Raw genomic sequence first — 18,831 nt, 5'->3', positions numbered from 1 at the left:
TTATCATCTGCTGTCTATCTCCAACTGTGTCTTAGCAGTGCAAGAAGGAGTGGTATGAAATAGTGCAGAATGTGTGAGATACATCGAAGAAAGTCTATTAGCAACATTATAGAACAAATAGTATTTTGTGATATCTTCAAAAAACCTTTCTTGAAAAAATGATATACTCACAAAGGAACTTGGCACAGGACATATAACATAAATTCGTCCATGGTAAGACTCGCTTAATCCTCTGGGTACAGATCACCAACTGGCAAAGTTCAAAACCTAGTTGCTACCTCAAATATGCATTAAGCCCTGGTTCACACACATGAGTTTTTGGATGCGTTTTTAACTGCCAGATGCATATGACCAGTGAAATAAAATGTGTTCCTAAGGAAGGCGTTCACATACATGCAGTCCAGCTGCAGTGAGGTTTAGAAAAAGAGTTGTGTGCGAATTTGGAGCTGTGCATTCCGAATTCACAGTCTGTAACACTCAGTTGGAGCTGCATGTGTAACGTACAGGTGTTCAGATATAATAAAAGAGAGATAAAATTGCAGCTGGAAAAATGCATGGAAAAATGCTTTGTGTATGATTTAGAAACCGCAGGAAATCGGACCGTAGCTGCTGACTAAATCACACCACAAAACTGAATATGTTCTCACCACACCTAGGTTAGGCTTATGTATTTTCTCAATCAGCAAAAATAGTTTTTTGACATGTGCAATGTAAAAATAAATCCACACAAATGAAGTATGTTCCACGTATCTAGGTTGCAGCATTATGTACAACTCTGAATTTCACGCAACCCACACAATGAAGAAAGCATATCTGACACTGAGAGTTACAGTTCTGCCTGGAGTACTCATAGTGTGTTGCTCTCACTGCAGCTCCCCCAATTCAGTAGATGTCTTGTATTCTTTTCAATGAATGCAAAGTGCTCTGTGACTGGAAGAGGTAAGATCCTGACATTCATCTGCCTCTCCTTCAATCACAGAGCACCTTGCATTTGTTTAAAATAATGTTAATATATTGGTGAATGTAACTGTACTGTGCTCTACTACTCTTCTAAAAAAAAAAAAAAAAACTTATTGTAACAGAAATCTCACACAGTGTTTTTAGTGCTGTCCTGTTCTCCTGCATGAACTACAGAACATTTCCTCACTATGGTATGTTGAGGAAATGAGAAGATAGGAAGGTGTTCTGTAGTCCAAATTAGGAGGAAGTGACCTAGTATAAGTAGAGTCACTGACCCTGAAATTGATTGACGCTAGAAGATTAGCATTACAGCCAATTTTGTAGCATTCTCTAAATATTCAAGGGCAACCCAGGTATTTTGTGACAGGTTTCATATAACATACCCACATATTTCAATGTTAGATTTGTGACCTGTACATTTGAGAAAAATAATGCGTGTAGCACCCTGTTAGTTAGGTTGCTAAGTGATAGGAGAATATCATTTTTGCCTGTGTGGTAGTTGGCCCAGTTTGATTTGTATAGATGTGCATTTGGTTTCTCCCTGAGCTCAGTGGGGTGGTGGTCTCTCACTGTTTCCAGTAGGGGTTGTTGCACCACTGGCTATAGTATGAGGGTTTCCTGCTAGGCTGAGTTATGAATATTTTTATTTCCCTAGTCATCTCTGCCAATATATAACTGCCAATGTAGCTTTATGGGGTGCAGCTCACACCGTGTCCCCTAATCTGACCTTTCGTTCCAGTCTTGGGGGTCAAGGAGTGCTACTTTCAAGACATGCAAGTCTCCTTTTCTTTGAGACTTGCAGTTAACAGAGTATCACATGCCCTATACCCCTTTCCACTTTCAAGTTTTTAAAGCATTAAAATCTTAAAAGACATCCCCTAGACTGGCTACTGAATCATTGTGCATGGAGTTGTGACTGAGTGTTTGCTAACAGCCTCTGCACAGCAGAATAACTCTCATCATCATCTGTTTGACTCTATTTTTTATCACATTCTATCATCTTCAATTAGCGGCCCCTACAGGGGTACTGCTACATGTGGAATTGAATAATTATACATTTTAAGATTGGCCACACAGTAAATTACAAAGATTGACTTTCTATGTTCAAAGCAGTCCTCCTATCAAAATAATATTTTCCTCTCTCATCCACTCTACTCTATTCTCTTAGAGAATTACTTTAGCCAGAGAAACCGATGGCCTCAAACCCCACAGTAGCTGGTCATCTGGTCAAATGCTTAGGCATTAGACCACATTGATCCCTGCTAAGGAATAGATTACCCATTCTGAAATCTGATTTTCACCCTCTGCAGAGCTCAAAAGACCTAGGCATTTAGCCAAGTGGCCAGCCACGATTGAATCTCAAAACAAAAGTACTCTCAAAGTATTCTGTGGTTTCTTATAAGATTAAAGTGGTTATAAAGACTTTTTTCTTAAAAAAAAAAAACATGTTATACCTAAGTGCTCTATGATTTAGCACAGAGTGGTCTGAACCTCCCCCACCAGTGCTGTCTTCTCCATATGTCTTCCATATGCTTCATATGCCACTACATGCTTTTGCACTCCCAAGCCGAGCTTTGTGCATCCATATATACACACAGCTCAGCTCGGCCCCACTCCACACTGTCTGCTTACAGGATTTGATTGACAGCAGTAGAAGCCAATGGCTCCCCATGCTGCCTCTATGTCCTGTGAATGCAGATACAACATTTCTACAGACAGGTACAGTGCTAGATCGAGTGAGGACTCAAGTAAGTATTTGACAGATGGGAACATTGTTATTGGGACATTTTTACCTTCATGCAGGTAATGCATTAAGATAAAACATTTTGTGACTTTAGAACCACTTTAAAGTTGAACTCCAGGCAGAAAAAAATACACAAATTAAAGCAGCTCTGAATTCACTGATAGACCGCTAAATATGTTTTTAATGCAAGCACTGTAACTACCTAAGTTTAATGCGATATCAGCTCCTTGCAGTTCCTGTACAGCAGAGCTCAGACTGGGGGAGGTATAAGGAGCACAAGAAGTCAATCCATTGTGCTGCATTGCAAGGAGCCATACTGATAGAAGGAGAGATCAGAGTAATAGGGACATGAGCTTGTTGGTCTGATGCTTCTTTTTTCATTGTCTAGTCACAGGTTGTGGTGGGACAAGCTTTGTACGTGTTACTCCCAGATTGTAAACTCGAAAGAGCAGGGCCCTCGAACCCCTCGTGTATCACATTGTATTGTTATCGTACTATCGCATGTTCTGTCTCCCATTGTAATGTACAGCGCTGAGCGAACTGTTGGCGCTTTATAAATACTGTATAATAATAATAATAATAATAATACTGCACTGTGGCATGGCAGAGCTATGTAAATCTGAACACTGGATGGACAGAAATACAAATCCTTTTGTCATGTAAAATAACTTCCATATATGTATTGCACCTGTATATTTAATTGTTTGCAGTGGTGTCCTGAGACAGGTGCGGGGGGTGCACGCCGCGACGGGTGACACCGGACCTGCTCCACGAAAAGGTAATTTGTAAAGCAAGCCAATAATCCCTGCAGGATGGATTGGATCCATCCTGCGGGGCTCGTCGGCTTCCTTTACAACTTACCTTTTTGTGCAGTGGGTCCGGTGTCACCCCGTATAGGTTGCATGCCGACGATCGTCGGCTTGCTTTACAACTTACCTTTTCGTGGAACGGGTCCGGTGTCACCCCTTATAGGTTGCATGCCGACGATCGCCGCATAATGGATCAGATCTGCGGATTGGGGAGCATAATGGATTGGACTCTGATCCGTTATGCTCAGTCCGCAGATCCGAATCATCCTGCGGGGATCGTCGGCATGCAACCTATAAGGGGTGACACCGGACCCGCTCCACGAAAAGGTAAATTGTAAAGAAAGCCGGCGGTCCCCGCAGGATGGATCGGATCTGTGGATTGGAGAGCATAATGGATCATAGCCCGATCCATTATGCTCAATCCACAGATCCGATCCATTCTGCGGGGATTGTCGGAGGGGGTGTCACCAAGTGTTATCGCATTGGGAGACAACAACCCTAGGGACGCCCCTCCTTGTTTGCTTGGAGTTTTGCTTTATGGTAGTGGAGAAAGTATGGGAAAGGTGGTTCTTGTTTTGACTGTAGATCTGCTATAAATTTTTACCTGGATGTTTCCATGTCTAAAAAATAGGCATGGTGGTAAAACTGTTGGTTTTATCAATTGTTTAAATTACTATGGTTTCACTTATTCCTCATCATGCTCTTGCTATGTCCACTGTATCCAACTGGAAGTATTTTTTTTTTTTTTTTTTTTTACCATGCAGGATTTGTAGTTAAGGTTAGGTCTATGGAAAGACTAGGGAATACTGTGTGTACCCTATCAAAGATGAGTTAATACAGCAACAATACAAAGATGCAACAGCATACTACAGATATGTCTACAGTTTCCCATAGCAACAAACTCAAAAACTAGGCACAGTGAATGTGTAAACCTGTGCAAACATAATAAACAATGCTATTAATAAATATTAAACGAGGTATCTCCTGCGCCTCCAAATATGCTACTAAAATACAGCAGCCAGCACTACGGATGCCACAATCAGAGCACCCACAATAAACAGGGAATAGAAATAGAAAAACAGTGCGGCGCTTCTATATCCTTACAGCCCTAGATGTAATACAGATAACTTATCACATATAGCTAATAGGTGATAAATAAGTGATACCACACAGTAAAAGTGACTATTGCACAATAACATGAATAGTGTCCATGTGGAAAAATGAAGTCATGCAGGTGTGCACTACAAGTGCCAATCCTCAGACAGGTGGAGTGCCCCCCTCCTCACATAGATGGAGTGCCAATCTGCAGACACTACAAGTGCCAATCCTCAGACAGGTGGAGTGCCCCCTCACCTTCCTGCCCAGGCCCCACAGGACCAACGAGCCTTGGGTATATAATCGCTCTATACCCCTGAGCGTGGATGGATCCCTCTGCTGATGGGTTCCCCGGATGACAGTATTGGGCTTCTCCTCCTCTTAGCTCCTATGCAAATCGTTGGTGGTAGCGATAGGTCTCCCTCCCTCACGATAACAAATGAGGAAAGAGAGCTTGCATAGTGCAAAACCGCTTTATTCAGACAGTAAGAAGTAAAAAAAACGTACTCACATGCTTCTAAAACAAAATCAGGCCTTGTCACCACTCAGAGGGTGTACTGTATTCAGGACCAGGTGCACCAAGATGGCGCCCGCGCCGGATGTGACGTCAGAACGTTCAATCGTATAAGCTCCTCCCCTTGGCGTGTCTACGCGTTACGTCACTCACACACGTGACTTCATCAGGATAACGCCCATCCCGGGTGGAGCTTTATTTATCTCAATAGCTGGCCAATCAGTGATACAAGTGGGCTGAGCTTCACCGCCATAATAGTGGAGCTCACCTAGTATGTATAATCATCGAGGACGTCTAGTGACCAAACGGGCCCGTCCCTCTCAGGTATACAGATACCTATTAGGTCTACTTGGGATAATACCTTGTCTCACATATAATAAGATCATAAGCAGGCAAAAACCTGGCATATATAGAACGATAAGGGTAAAAATGATTATAGGGGAGATATTTAGGAGGAACTAAAAACTTAAAAGGTTCCTTTATAAAGCCATTCTATACCATCAGGTAGAATATATGGAATAACACCTGCCACTGTCAAAAATATAAAAAAATATATAAAAAATGTATTACTAAGGAGAATACATATATAAAAGGTAGGGGTATCCATACCACACTTATAATAATAAAACCTTCAATCTACATAATAATATATATATAATGAAAAACCCGAAAGGTCATATGTATACGGTACACCATCATCATGATAGCTTAATTAGGCAGCATCCTAAGCCCATACCCGCCACATATCTAGGCCATGTTAGCCCAGGGGGGGAAAGAGGAAGGAGCCCAACAAAAAACATAGAGGGTGTAGAGCAGGAGCAAGAGAAAAAAAGAAAAAGAGACCACTAGGGGTTGGGGTTTTCAACCTGAGTGGGGAGACACTGTCTATAGAAGAGTTGGAAGTGCTAGATAAGGGTCTCAAATTTGCCCCACCCAAACCGGCCAATAGGTTTGATATATATGTGGATCTACTTAAATTTACTAGGAAATTAAACATTAAAAAATACTTTCTAGGTGTACCAGGAAACTCAAATAGGGCTAATAAAGAGACCAGCAGTATTGTACATACAGAACTTAGGAACAAGTCATTGTTCAACCCACAATTAAATAAGAATAATCAGATTGAAGTGTTTAAGAAGATGATTCAATCAGATATAGAGACGGTCAAATTACCCCATATTCCCTGTAATGGAAGAATCAAAGCAGGTATTAAGAAACTGTCACAACGAACAGATATAGTAGTAAGACCAGCAGACAAAGGGGGGGGGATTGTAGTTCTGTCAAAAAATCAATATTTAGGAGAACTCAATTCACAATTAAAAGATACTACTACATATAAAATATTGCACAAAGACCCTACTATGAAGTATAGGAAAGAACTTGAAATTCTGATAGATAAAGGAGTACAGAGGAATATCCTCAATAAGAAAGAAGCTAGATACCTCTTACCGGACACATGCAGAATACCCATTATTTACCTAGTTCCCAAAATCCACAAAGACCTCCATAACCCCCCGGGAAGACCCATTGTGAATGGGATCGATTCTATTCTATCAAGGCTAGGGCAATATGTAGATACGTTTCTACAGCCACTAGTCAAAAACACAGTCTCTTACCTCAAAGACACTAAACACTTGATTCAAACCTTAACTACGATCCAAGATACCAGAGAATTATGGCTAGCGAGTGCAGATGTTTCCTCGCTATATACCATCATTGACCATGAGAACGCGATTACATCCACTAGCTGGGGATTGAGAACATACAGCAACCTCCTGAGGAAACAACAGAAATATATTGTTGAGTGTCTGGACTTTTGCCTCACTCACAACTATTTCTGGCACGGACATCAATTCTTCCAACAAATCAAGGGGGTTGCCATGGGTGCCCGTTTTGCACCGAGTGTGGCAAATCTTTTTATGGCCCACTGGGAACAGCACTCCGTCTATTGTAAAATACCGGACGAGCTAGTATTATACAAACGATATATCGATGACGTGATAATCCTATGGCGGGGTGATGAGGACTCTTTACGGGTATTTCTGCAGTCACTTAACACCAATGACAAGAACATTGTTTTCTCCTGGGAAACTAGTAGGGAAGATATACATTTCTTGGACCTTAACATATCAATTAAGAATGACAAACTGCTAACCACTACCTATTTCAAAAATGTAGACAGAAATGGCTATATCTCTCTAGACAGTTGCCATTACCCCCAATGGCTCCTTAATATCCCCAAAGGACAATTTGTCCGCCTGCGAAGGAACTGTACTAATGTGGATGACTATAAAGCACAAGTTCAGAAACTAGGGGACAGGTTTGAACAAAAAGGTTATAACAAGGACTTTATTGTAAGCAAGATGGAGGAAGTAGAACATATGGACAGAACCCAATTACTTAAGGATAAGGAACAAACAAAACAACTAGAGGACTTGGTACCTATTGTTCTAGATTATAACATACACCACAAAAGGATCGAGAAGATTTTCTCGAAATACTGGTCCATCTTACAATCAGATCCAGTCTTGATGAAAGTTATACCTGCTAAACCAAAATTCATCTATAGAAAGGCTCCAAATATTAGAACTCGGTTGGTAAAGAATGTGATCGACCCACCCCAGACTAATCTAAGAACCACGATTATTGACCTAAAAGGGTTCTACCCCTGTAAGACCTGCTATGCGTGTAGGGAGACAAAGGGTTTAAATATAAGAAGAAAACAATTCCAGGCAACAACAACAGGAGTGACATATACTATCAAGGACTTTATATCCTGTCAGACAGTAGGTGTAGTATATGGCCTCCAGTGCGAGTGTGGGCTTCAATATATTGGCAGAACCAAGAGACCTATGTGGAAAAGGATCCGTGAACACGTGCAGAATATTAAAAAAGGGCACACCAAACATAGCGTTTCCAAACATTTTGCTATACATCATAAAAGCGACCCAACGAAATTAAAGTTCTGGGGTATAGAAAAATTTAACAATCACTGGAGAGGAAGTAACAAGATTAGAGCCATTAGTCAAGCAGAGTCGAAATGGATCTTTTTGATGAGGTCCCAATACCCGAGAGGTTTGAATGTAGAATTTGACTTAAACTGCTTCATTAGTAATTTCTAAAGTGATGACTAGTGTATTCTTCATCCATGCTCTTTTGGATTTATTGATGTAGGTCTGGACACTATTAGCCTATGTACGTAACATGGCCTAGATATGTGGCGGGTATGGGCTTAGGATGCTGCCTAATTAAGCTATCATGATGATGGTGTACCGTATACATATGACCTTTCGGGTTTTTCATTATATATATATTATTATGTAGATTGAAGGTTTTATTATTATAAGTGTGGTATGGATACCCCTACCTTTTATATATGTATTCTCCTTAGTAATACATTTTTTATATATTTTTTTATATTTTTGACAGTGGCAGGTGTTATTCCATATATTCTACCTGATGGTATAGAATGGCTTTATAAAGGAACCTTTTAAGTTTTTAGTTCCTCCTAAATATCTCCCCTATAATCATTTTTACCCTTATCGTTCTATATATGCCAGGTTTTTGCCTGCTTATGATCTTATTATATGTGAGACAAGGTATTATCCCAAGTAGACCTAATAGGTATCTGTATACCTGAGAGGGACGGGCCCGTTTGGTCACTAGACGTCCTCGATGATTATACATACTAGGTGAGCTCCACTATTATGGCGGTGAAGCTCAGCCCACTTGTATCACTGATTGGCCAGCTATTGAGATAAATAAAGCTCCACCCGGGATGGGCGTTATCCTGATGAAGTCACGTGTGTGAGTGACGTAACGCGTAGACACGCCAAGGGGAGGAGCTTATACGATTGAACGTTCTGACGTCACATCCGGCGCGGGCGCCATCTTGGTGCACCTGGTCCTGAATACAGTACACCCTCTGAGTGGTGACAAGGCCTGATTTTGTTTTAGAAGCATGTGAGTACGTTTTTTTTACTTCTTACTGTCTGAATAAAGCGGTTTTACACTATGCAAGCTCTCTTTCCTCATTTGTTATCGTGAGGGAGGGAGACCTATCGCTACCACCAACGATTTGCATAGGAGCTAAGAGGAGGAGAAGCCCAATACTGTCATCCGGGGAACCCATCAGCAGAGGGATCCATCCACGCTCAGGGGTATAGAGCGATTATATACCCAAGGCTCGTTGGTCCTGTGGGGCCTGGGCAGGAAGGTGAGGGGGCACTCCACCTGTCTGAGGATTGGCACTTGTAGTGTGTGCAGATTGGCACTCCATCTATGTGAGGAGGGGGGCACTCCACCTGTCTGAGGATTGGCACTTGTAGTGCACACCTGCATGACTTCATTTTTCCACATGGACACTATTCATGTTATTGTGCAATAGTCACTTTTACTGTGTGGTATCACTTATTTATCACCTATTAGCTATATGTGATAAGTTATCTGTATTACATCTAGGGCTGTAAGGATATAGAAGCGCCGCACTGTTTTTCTATTTCTATTAATAAATATTAATTACTTATATCACTTTTGTAATGAGGTGCCCTACATTGGTAACAGTATATATTTTTCAGTGGCAAACAAGAAGGGGAAGAGTGCTGCGTTGCATTATGAAGAATCACAACCACAAGTTGGTGACCTGCGTCAGACTCGGATGGAAATTAGAGACAGGATACAGGTAGTCATTCTGCTTATTATAGGGACTTTTACTTTATATTGTAATTAACCTTTTCTGTCAGGTTTGTTTGATCTAAAATTGAATAACCCTTTGCATTTTTATACTTTTGGTATTTTTTTTGTATAATACTACTCTAAAATTTTAATTGAGTCCTTGGACCTTTTAGTCTCCATCCTAAAAGCAATCAGACCAACCAGATTTGTGACAAATCAAAACACCAGAACAAAAATGTGATGGCAAGCACATCTGAGCTTCTTTGGTTTCTTGTCTTTATGTATTGTATAATGTGACTGCAAAGGGGCTTATTAGTTAAAACAATTTCCTTTTGCTTTGCCACACTTAGCCTAGGTTACCATGGTTTTCTATTATGGGCAGCACAGTGGCTAAATGGTTAGCACTTCCGCCTGGCAGTACTAGGGTCGTTGGTTCGAATCCCAGCCACGGCACCACCTGCCTGCAGTTTGCATGTTCTCCCTGTGCCTGCGTGGGTTTCCTCTGGGTACTCCGGATTCCTCCCGCACTCCAAAGACATGCTGGTAGATGAATTGGCTCCTGTCTAAAATTGCCCTAGTATGTGTATGTATGGATGTAAGTTAGGTACCTTAGATTGTACGCCCCTTGAGGGTTAGGAACTGATGTGAATGTACAATATATATGTAAAGCTCTGTGTAAATTGACGGCGCTATATAAGTACCTGAAATAAATAAATTATTTATGTATTTTTAGATACTTTTCTCCAGATCATAAAAAAATAACAGCAAAATAGTAAAATTGTGAAAAAAATTTTAAAAATGTAAAAAAAGGCAGATGTGTTAAACATTATATTTCCTGTGGAAAGAATGCCAAAATAGCAATTTCAATCTCTGTAAATAGGCTTAATACTACTCCTGATTTCCTCCTATATAAATCCTACAGTGGCTTCTTCTATACTGCAAACGGACAGAGCAGGACTGATACACCCTGCTGAAATCTCATATGCCAGCAATTGTTGTGACTGGTGGCCATGTTTGATGTTGAACTCTGAAAAAAATAAACCCACTAATGTAGTGAAATATTATGTTAAATATAATACAGTTAATATAATCTTAAATGTATTTGAAATGTAGATAATGTTAGTAACTGAATGTGTCTTGCTATGACCAGCCCTCAATCCCCTGTACAGCAACACTTAGACTGGGAGTCAGTGTGGTATTACTAAGGAGCTCATCAGTCTCCGCTGTACTGTAAGTGTGTTGACAATAAACATGCTGACAGGAGTAGAGAGCAGAGTGAGGGTTTCATCAGAGTGTTCCTGCTCTGTAAATGTCTAGTCAAGAGGCTGGGTGGTGTTCTTGACCAAGCTGTGTTGCTGCTTGAAGTGAACCTGAGCTGGGAGTCGCCTGTAGGCTGCCACTGCTGACATACTTGTGAACATGCTCATTGCCAGGCAATAATGTGAATCATTTGACTTAAATAAATTCAGAAAAATTGAAGCTGAACAAGCATAGCATTAAAGTGTTACTAAACCCACAGCAGTAACATCAGTCTGTTTATGCAGTAAAGCATGCTTATTATACTCACTGTGGATCCTAAGGGGTTAATCCTCTGCATTGTGTAAAAAGGCCATTTGATCCTGGCTTCTCTGCTCATCCTCTTGTTCAAATGTCCGCGTCTTATCTCCTGATAAGACGGATTGAACCGTAGCCATTGTGCACATGCTCAGTTTGGTGTGTATTGCTAGAGAGGGTTATTATTTCTTGAAAGAGTGCATGTGATCAGCACAGGGCCAATCAGCACTGTCCAGACAGAGGTCAGGAATTTTGCATCCTCCTAGAGGAGAAAGAAAACTCCTCCTACAAGCTTTAACCAGTGCTCTGCTGAAGACTAATAGAAGTCACAAGACTGCTCTAACTGCTGATGAGAAAAGGTAGTTTATATTTACTGAAATAATTGCACTTCCATGTTCTGGGGGAGACCAGATATAGTGAATGCAGAGTCCTGGGTTTAGTAACACTTTAAAGTAAAATCATAACTGATCTGTGTGCTTGCTGTAGTCAGTCAGAGTTAAAGCCATTCAGGAAATTAGCATTTTCAGAAGTGAGCAATAGCAGGCTCCATGGTGTTTTCTTTCTCTACATTTTACTCTCAGAAATACAAATCCAAATCTGTCACATTAAACAGGTACCATATATGTATTTTTAATGGCTTGCATGGAGTTAAGTTTTAAAACTCAGCTATAGAGTAGGGAAGGGCTCTGTCAGATTTTTATTGTGACCTGTCCATCTTGGGGAGATTTCCTTTTGCTTTTTGTTACAGAAGGGTATGTGAGAGATTTGTCCAACAGGGATGCATGCAAATAGAAATAAAACATGTTTATAGAAGAGCAAAAACATTTAATAACATCTGACTGTTTTCATTATTGTCTGTACCTGCCTGCATTGGTGACAACCGCATGCCCCTATTTTATCTGTGTACATCACAGCCTCAGGAAAAAGTTCTGCTATGAGATCACAGAGATATATACATACTTGACAAAAATGTAAACTCTTGCCTCCTCTATCCACAACTTTAAAATAGTAGAATTTGAACTGCATACATCAAAGTCATATTTTTGTTATGTTTTCTCAAGACCCAGTTGGAGCAGCAAGAGAAGGACCTGGCTGTGTTAAGGCTGAAAGCAGAGATGGAGGCCAGAGAAGCAGAGAGGTGTATGCAAGAAATGCTGAGACTTGATAACTTGCAGGTAAGCAAACACTGGGGGGGATTTACTAAAACTGGTGCACACAGAATCTGGTGCAGCTCTGCATAGTAACCAATCAGCTTTTAAAGTGTTACTAAACCCACAACAGTGAAATCAGTCTGTATATGCAGTAAAGCATTCTTGTTATACCCACTGTGGAACCTAAGGGGTTAATCCTCTTCATTGTGTAAAAAGGCTGTTTGATCCGTTCTTCTCTGTTCCTCCCCTTTTTCAAGTGACCACCACTTATTTCCAGACTGAACCATAGGAATGCACATGCTCAGTTTGGTGTATTGCTAGAGAGGTTTTTTTTTTCCTTGGAAGAGTGCATGTGATCAGCACAGGGCCAATCAGTACTGTCCAGACAGAGGTCAGGGGATTTCCATCCTCCTAGAGCAGAAAAAACTCCTCCTACAAGCTTTAACTAGTGCTGGGCTGGACACTGATAGAAGTCACAAGACTGCTCTAACTGCTGATGAGAAAAGGTATTTAGCAGTTTATATTTACTAAAATAATTGCACTTCCATGTTCTGTATACTGTGGGAGACCAGATCTAGTGAATGCAGGGTCCTGGGTTTAGTATCACTTTAACTTCAGCTTGTTCAAGTAAGCTTTGACAGTAAAACCTAGAAACTGATTGGCTACCATGCACAGCTGCACCAGATTCTGTGTGCACCACTATTTGTAAGTAAAATGGCCAGAATTTAAAAAAAACTATTATGTTTGCAAATCTACAGCCTTTTCTGTGGAATATTCTTACGTTATTTTTCTTATGCTTCTGTCAGTAACCAGAGTTGTGAGCCAGGAGAAAAAAAAAACACCTTTCAGATTGCAAAGCTATTTTAAAAAGTAGTTAGGAATGTTACCTAACCCCCCCAAAAAAAATTGCAGCTGAAAAGGTACTCATGGGGCAATGACAACCTGTGTTTGGATAAAAATTTTATTTGATATGCAGGATCTACAAGTTAAGCTGATGTCTAAGAAAATGCATCCAAGAGACAATGAACATGAGAAGTTTTATAATCCCTCATTGATGAGCAAGTCAGGAGGTTCAGCGCAGAGGTAAGTACTGCTCTACTGTTATATACCCCCCAGGGACCAAGAAATATATTAAAATAAGTTGCAGATGCTTTGAGGACCCCATATGTATCTATTCTAGATCATTTAAATTAAATTAAAAAAAGGGTGAAACCCTAGTCATAGAAAGCAGTTGAAGACAACATAGAGTGAGCTTTTACCTAGAAACTCAAGTCAGAATATATAAGGAAATGTCAGTTGGGGGTCTGAAAACTGCCAGTGAGAAACTCTGTGACCAGTGCCTTAGCAATGGTCATGTGATCAGCCTCCAGAAGACAGCCTGGGTGCCCTTTTTTTCACCAGTAGTCACATTTTTCAGAAACCAAATCACAATTTCCAAGCATCTTGCAGCTGGGTTGTTAAAATTACCTAAAGTGGTTATAAACCCTTACATATACCCAAGTGACTGGCCTCAGGCGATACACAGAGATAAAACAAATACTCCAACATAGGTTATACTTGTTTATCTGCAGACTTCTCTTCTCTACATCTGTTCAAAGTCCAGAGTTTATAAAGTTTGTCTGAGCTTTCAGAAAACAGGGGGCGGGGATCTGAAGCTACACACTGCAGAACACAGGGAGGAGAGCTCTGAGAGCTGATTGGAGGGAAGAGACACACCCCCTCCACACAGCACACAGGAACTGAGCTGAGGCTGGCAATCAGCCTGTGTGTTGGATGTCCCTCCCCTGTCACTTTTCTTCTCTTGGCATCAGGAAAAGTCAGTTGTGAATCAAGCAGATAGCAAAGGAATCAAGCAGATAGCAAAGGAATCAAGCAGCAGACAGAAATGACACTTAATGCTCCTAATTGATACTGGTACACACTATAGAGGGATATGCTTTGTTCATATTTCACGTCTAAGGTTTACAACCACTTCAAACTTGAATTTTAAATATACACCAGTTTAATGGGTAAGTTAGTGTGTAGGAACTGTAGTCGTTTTATTTAGCTATTTTTTCTTAGATATACAGATGATTGTATTTAGCTTAGTGTAAAATAATCTTAGCAGTATATATTAATATGTAATATATATTAATAATTAAGAACATTGTTTCTTTGTATAGTTTTCAGTTATATATATATATATATATATATATATACAGTCATGGCCGAAATTGTTGGCACCCTTGATATTTCTCCAGGAAATCATGTATTTCTCACGAAACGTATTGCATTAACACATGTTTTGCTATACACATGTTTATTCCCTTTGTGTGTATTGGGACAAAACAAAAAAAGGGAGGAAAGAAAGCAAATTCGACATAATGTCACACAAACCTCCAAAAATGGGCTGGACAAAAGTATTGGCACCCTTTCACAACTGCGGATAAATAAGAATGTTACAAGCATGTGATGCTCCTGTAAACTCACCTGGGGCAAGTAACAGGTGTGGGCAATATAGAAATCACACCTGAAAGCAGATAAAAAGGAGAGACGTTCACTTAACCTTTGCATTGTGTGTCTGTCTGTGCCACACTAAGCATGGACAACAGAAAGAGGAGACGAGAACTGTCTGAGGACCTGAGAACCAAAATTGTGGCAAAATATCAACAATCTCAAGGTTACAAGTCCATCTCCAGAGAACTAGATTTGCCTTTGTCCACAGTGCGCAACATTATCAAGAAGTTTGCAACCCATGGCACTGTAGCTAATCTCCCTGGTCGTGGACGGATGAGGAAAATTGATGAAAGATTGCAACGCAGAATAGTCCGGATGGTGGATAAGCAGCCCCAAACATGTTCCAAAGACATTCAAGCTGTCCTGCAGGCTCAGGGAGCATCAGTGTCAGCGCGAACTATCCGTCGACATTTAAATGAAATGAAACGCTATGGCAGGAGACCCAGGAGGACCCCACTGCTGACACAGAGACATAAAAAAGCAAGACTACAGTTTGCCAAAATGTACTTGAGTAAGCCAAAAGCCTTCTGGGAAAACGTCTTGTGGACAGATGAGACCAAGATAGAGCTTTTCGGTAAAGCACATCATTCTACTGTTTACCGAAAACGGAATGAGGCCTACAAAGAACAAAACACAGTACCTACGGTAAAATATGGTGGAGGTTCAATGATGTTTTGGGGTTGTTTTGCTGCCTCTGGCACTGGGTGCCTTGACTGTGTGCAAGGCATCATGAAATCTGAGGATTACCAAAGGATTTTGGGTCGCACTGTAGGGCCCAGTGTCAGAAAGCTGGGTTTGCGTCCAAGATCCTGGGTCTTCCAGCAGGACAATGACCCCAAACATACGTCAAAAAGCACTCAGAAATGGATGGCAAAGAAGCGCTGGAGAGTTCTGAAGTGGCCAGCAATGAGCCCAGATCTAAATCCCATTGAACACCTGTGGAGAGATCTTAAAATTGCTGTTGGGAAAAGGTGTCCTTCCAATAAGAGAGACCTGGAGCTGTTTGCAAAGGAAGAGTGGTCCAAAATTCCGGGTGAGAGGTGTCAGAAGCTTATTGATGGTTATAGGAAGCGACTGATTTCAGTTATGTTTTCCAAAGGGTGTGCAACCAAATATTAAGTTAAGGGTGCCAATACTTTTGTCCAGCCCATTTTTGGGGTTTTGTGTGACATTATGTCATATTTGCTTTTCTGCCTCTGTTTTATATTTGTTCCAATACATACAAAGGGAATAAACATGTGTATAGCAAAACATGTGTTAATGCAATACCTTTTTTGTGTGAAATACTTGATTTTCAGGAAAAATATCAAGGGTGCCAACAATTTCGGCCATGACTGTATACACATGAGGACAGCCATATGACTCTCGCATCTAGATCTTTGATTCGTGCTAAGTAATGCTGCACAATGGTTGTGCCTTACTGATTCGATTATTTCATTGCAAGTCAACCAGAACTGGTCTGTGTGAAAAAAAAATAGATTCTATTGACCTGAAATACTCACAGTATTCCTGGTAGCCAAAGTCCATGTGATCTAGACTGCCTAAGCTTTTTGACACATGATGGAGCTGCGGAGTAGAAGTTTTTTTGTTCATTGCAGTAAAGGGGGATATTTGTTTTTTTTAATTTAAATCTGAAGTTAAGTTTTAGGTTTTTGGGTATACATCACCAGACACAGTAGTTATGTGTAATAGTGTGCATCCCATTAGCTGTAGGTGACTGCTTCTAGTGCAAATCTTCCTTGCAGCGCCTCCTTCATGGCCACTGGACTCTGCCCTGAGCAGCTTTCTTCCAGTGCTATGAAGGTTAACAGCAGCCTCTGCTACTAAGAAAAGTTGCGCCTGAACCCTTCTGCCTTCTCTGCCATTCACAAAATGCTCACACATCACATTCTATGAATGGAGAAGCAGCAGTTCAATTACAGGATTTCCACAGCCCAGTTACAGGATGCAAAGCATTGTGGGAGAATAGTAAAATGGGCAATGTGAATGGTGGAGGGCAGCTAGCCTCCCAAGGCAAAATTCAACAACAATGAAGGAGGCACTGCAGGGAAGATTTATACTAGAAGTACCTGCCTAGAGGAAATGGGATAGACAGCATTAGTCTAGGTTCACACCTAAGCGTTTTCCGTTGCGTTTTGCAGAAATGCACAGCAGTCCATTTAACATGATTTCCTATGGGACAGGCTTACATCTCCTCGTTTTCACCCGGTGCATTTTTGGAAAGGGTCAGGGAATTTTTAATTGCAAAAGGTTGTGTTTTTGGTTCATTAGACTTCAATAGAGATGCTGCAGAAATGCATGTAGTGCATTTTTTATGTTTTTTTGACACGTTTTAATCTGCCCAGTAGCAAGTTGGGAAAAAAATGCAAAACTCATCAAAAACGCATGTGCAAAAAACACAACGCACTGCAAAAAGCACTGCAGAAATGGATCAAAGGCAAACTGCATAGGTGTGAACCTAGCATTAAACATAGCTAATGTGTTTGGTACTGTATCCTATCAATCCCAAACTTCAGCTTCTCTAATTAGGTTATATAGCAATGTTGAAACTTGTGACTCACAGTTTTAATGATAGGTCCACTTTAAGTTAGTTTTGTAACATTATGGCCCTGTACACAGGTCGCAGTCTCTATTACCCCTCTGAAAAGCAATCCAGGGTGAATTGTTTTTCAAAGGGTGGTAGAGCAGCAGCTTCCAGACATTCAGGAGGTGATACTGCCACTTTAAAAATGCCTATTTTTTTTTTTTAGCTGATCATGCCCCAACTTTGAGCCAAATGCATGGCTCACATTTGTGCCACAGCCCTTTTAACTTCAATGAGCCAGTTGACAGGCAGTGGCGACTGTCAAAGTTGACATGCCAAGTTAAATTTGCCGCAAACACAAAAAAAAGCATCACAACTATGGCACGTGTATGAACCCCTCCAGCTGCCATGGTAGGTTTTAGTTGGGTGGTAAAAACGCAGTCAACAACTTGGTTAAACAGTCGCTTTGGCACTCGTGTTAACTAGGCCTATAATATGCAAATAAATAATAAAATATGCAAATAAAGTGACTATATGGGCTGCTGTTAAATATATCTATTATACTCTTTCATCTGCTACAGAAGAAATATTGAAAGACTTACACAGGGATGAGGCAGTGCTGTCACAGCATCTAGCTTGACTGTATTATCCCCTTTTTCAGTGTTCTATCTATTCAGGACCCTGTACAAACCTGTGATGCTTCATGTAAGTAATTTCTTTGTGCCAGGGTGGCACAGAGTAAAACACACATCAGTGACTTGAGAAACAAAGGCTGGCCACCTGATTGTCAGAAGTTGCTGAGCGGGCACTTTTGCCATGCAGCTATGTTGAAGCGCCTGGCAGATTACATTGCCCTTAAGTGAGCACTTGTCTCCATTAGAGGGAGAAAAATCTTTCCACAAGTCGGAGTGTAATTGTTCCTCTGGACTCATCACAAGGATTGAAGTCATTAAAAAAAACTGTATTTTCCTCCAACACATTATCATGCTACCGAACTGCTCGTGTCCTTGAAATTATTTTCTATTCTTTGTAAACCAATACATAGAGCATTGTCTTAAAAGGTGCTGGAAAAATAAGCAAAATTAGGCAACTATTTGCAGCCTTTTTTCAGACCCTTTATTGATTTTACGTTTTGCCATGAATGCTTTGTTCACACGGGCATATGCATCTATGCCCGATGTGAGAGCCATATATACCTGCATGGTGATGTACAGGTGTTGTGTGCATCCCTGTACAGGCAGTCCCATAGCTGTCAAATTTGGGCTCAGAGTCTGCACAGACACAGCTGCTGCTCCCAATGTGACATCTGT

General features: G+C 40.8%; 1 protein-coding gene across 1 annotated transcript in view; it reads left to right on the top strand.

The window, feature by feature from the left end:
• The window catches only part of CCDC187 (coiled-coil domain containing 187), a 141,798-nt gene that overhangs the window by 74,884 nt on the left and 48,083 nt on the right, over positions 1–18,831 (top strand). Inside the window, 3 exon segments of the mRNA XM_089677075.1 lie at positions 9,700–9,803; positions 12,412–12,525; positions 13,478–13,584. Coding sequence (XP_089533201.1) covers positions 9,700–9,803; positions 12,412–12,525; positions 13,478–13,584 — 325 coding nt within the window.

The sequence above is a fragment of the Staurois parvus genome, unplaced genomic scaffold (assembly GCF_062004578.1).
Source record: "Staurois parvus isolate SC_StPar_1 unplaced genomic scaffold, SC_StPar_1.0 ptg000176l, whole genome shotgun sequence".
Lineage (NCBI taxonomy): Eukaryota > Metazoa > Chordata > Amphibia > Anura > Ranidae > Staurois > Staurois parvus.
This window is presented reverse-complemented; position numbering and strand designations above follow the sequence as displayed.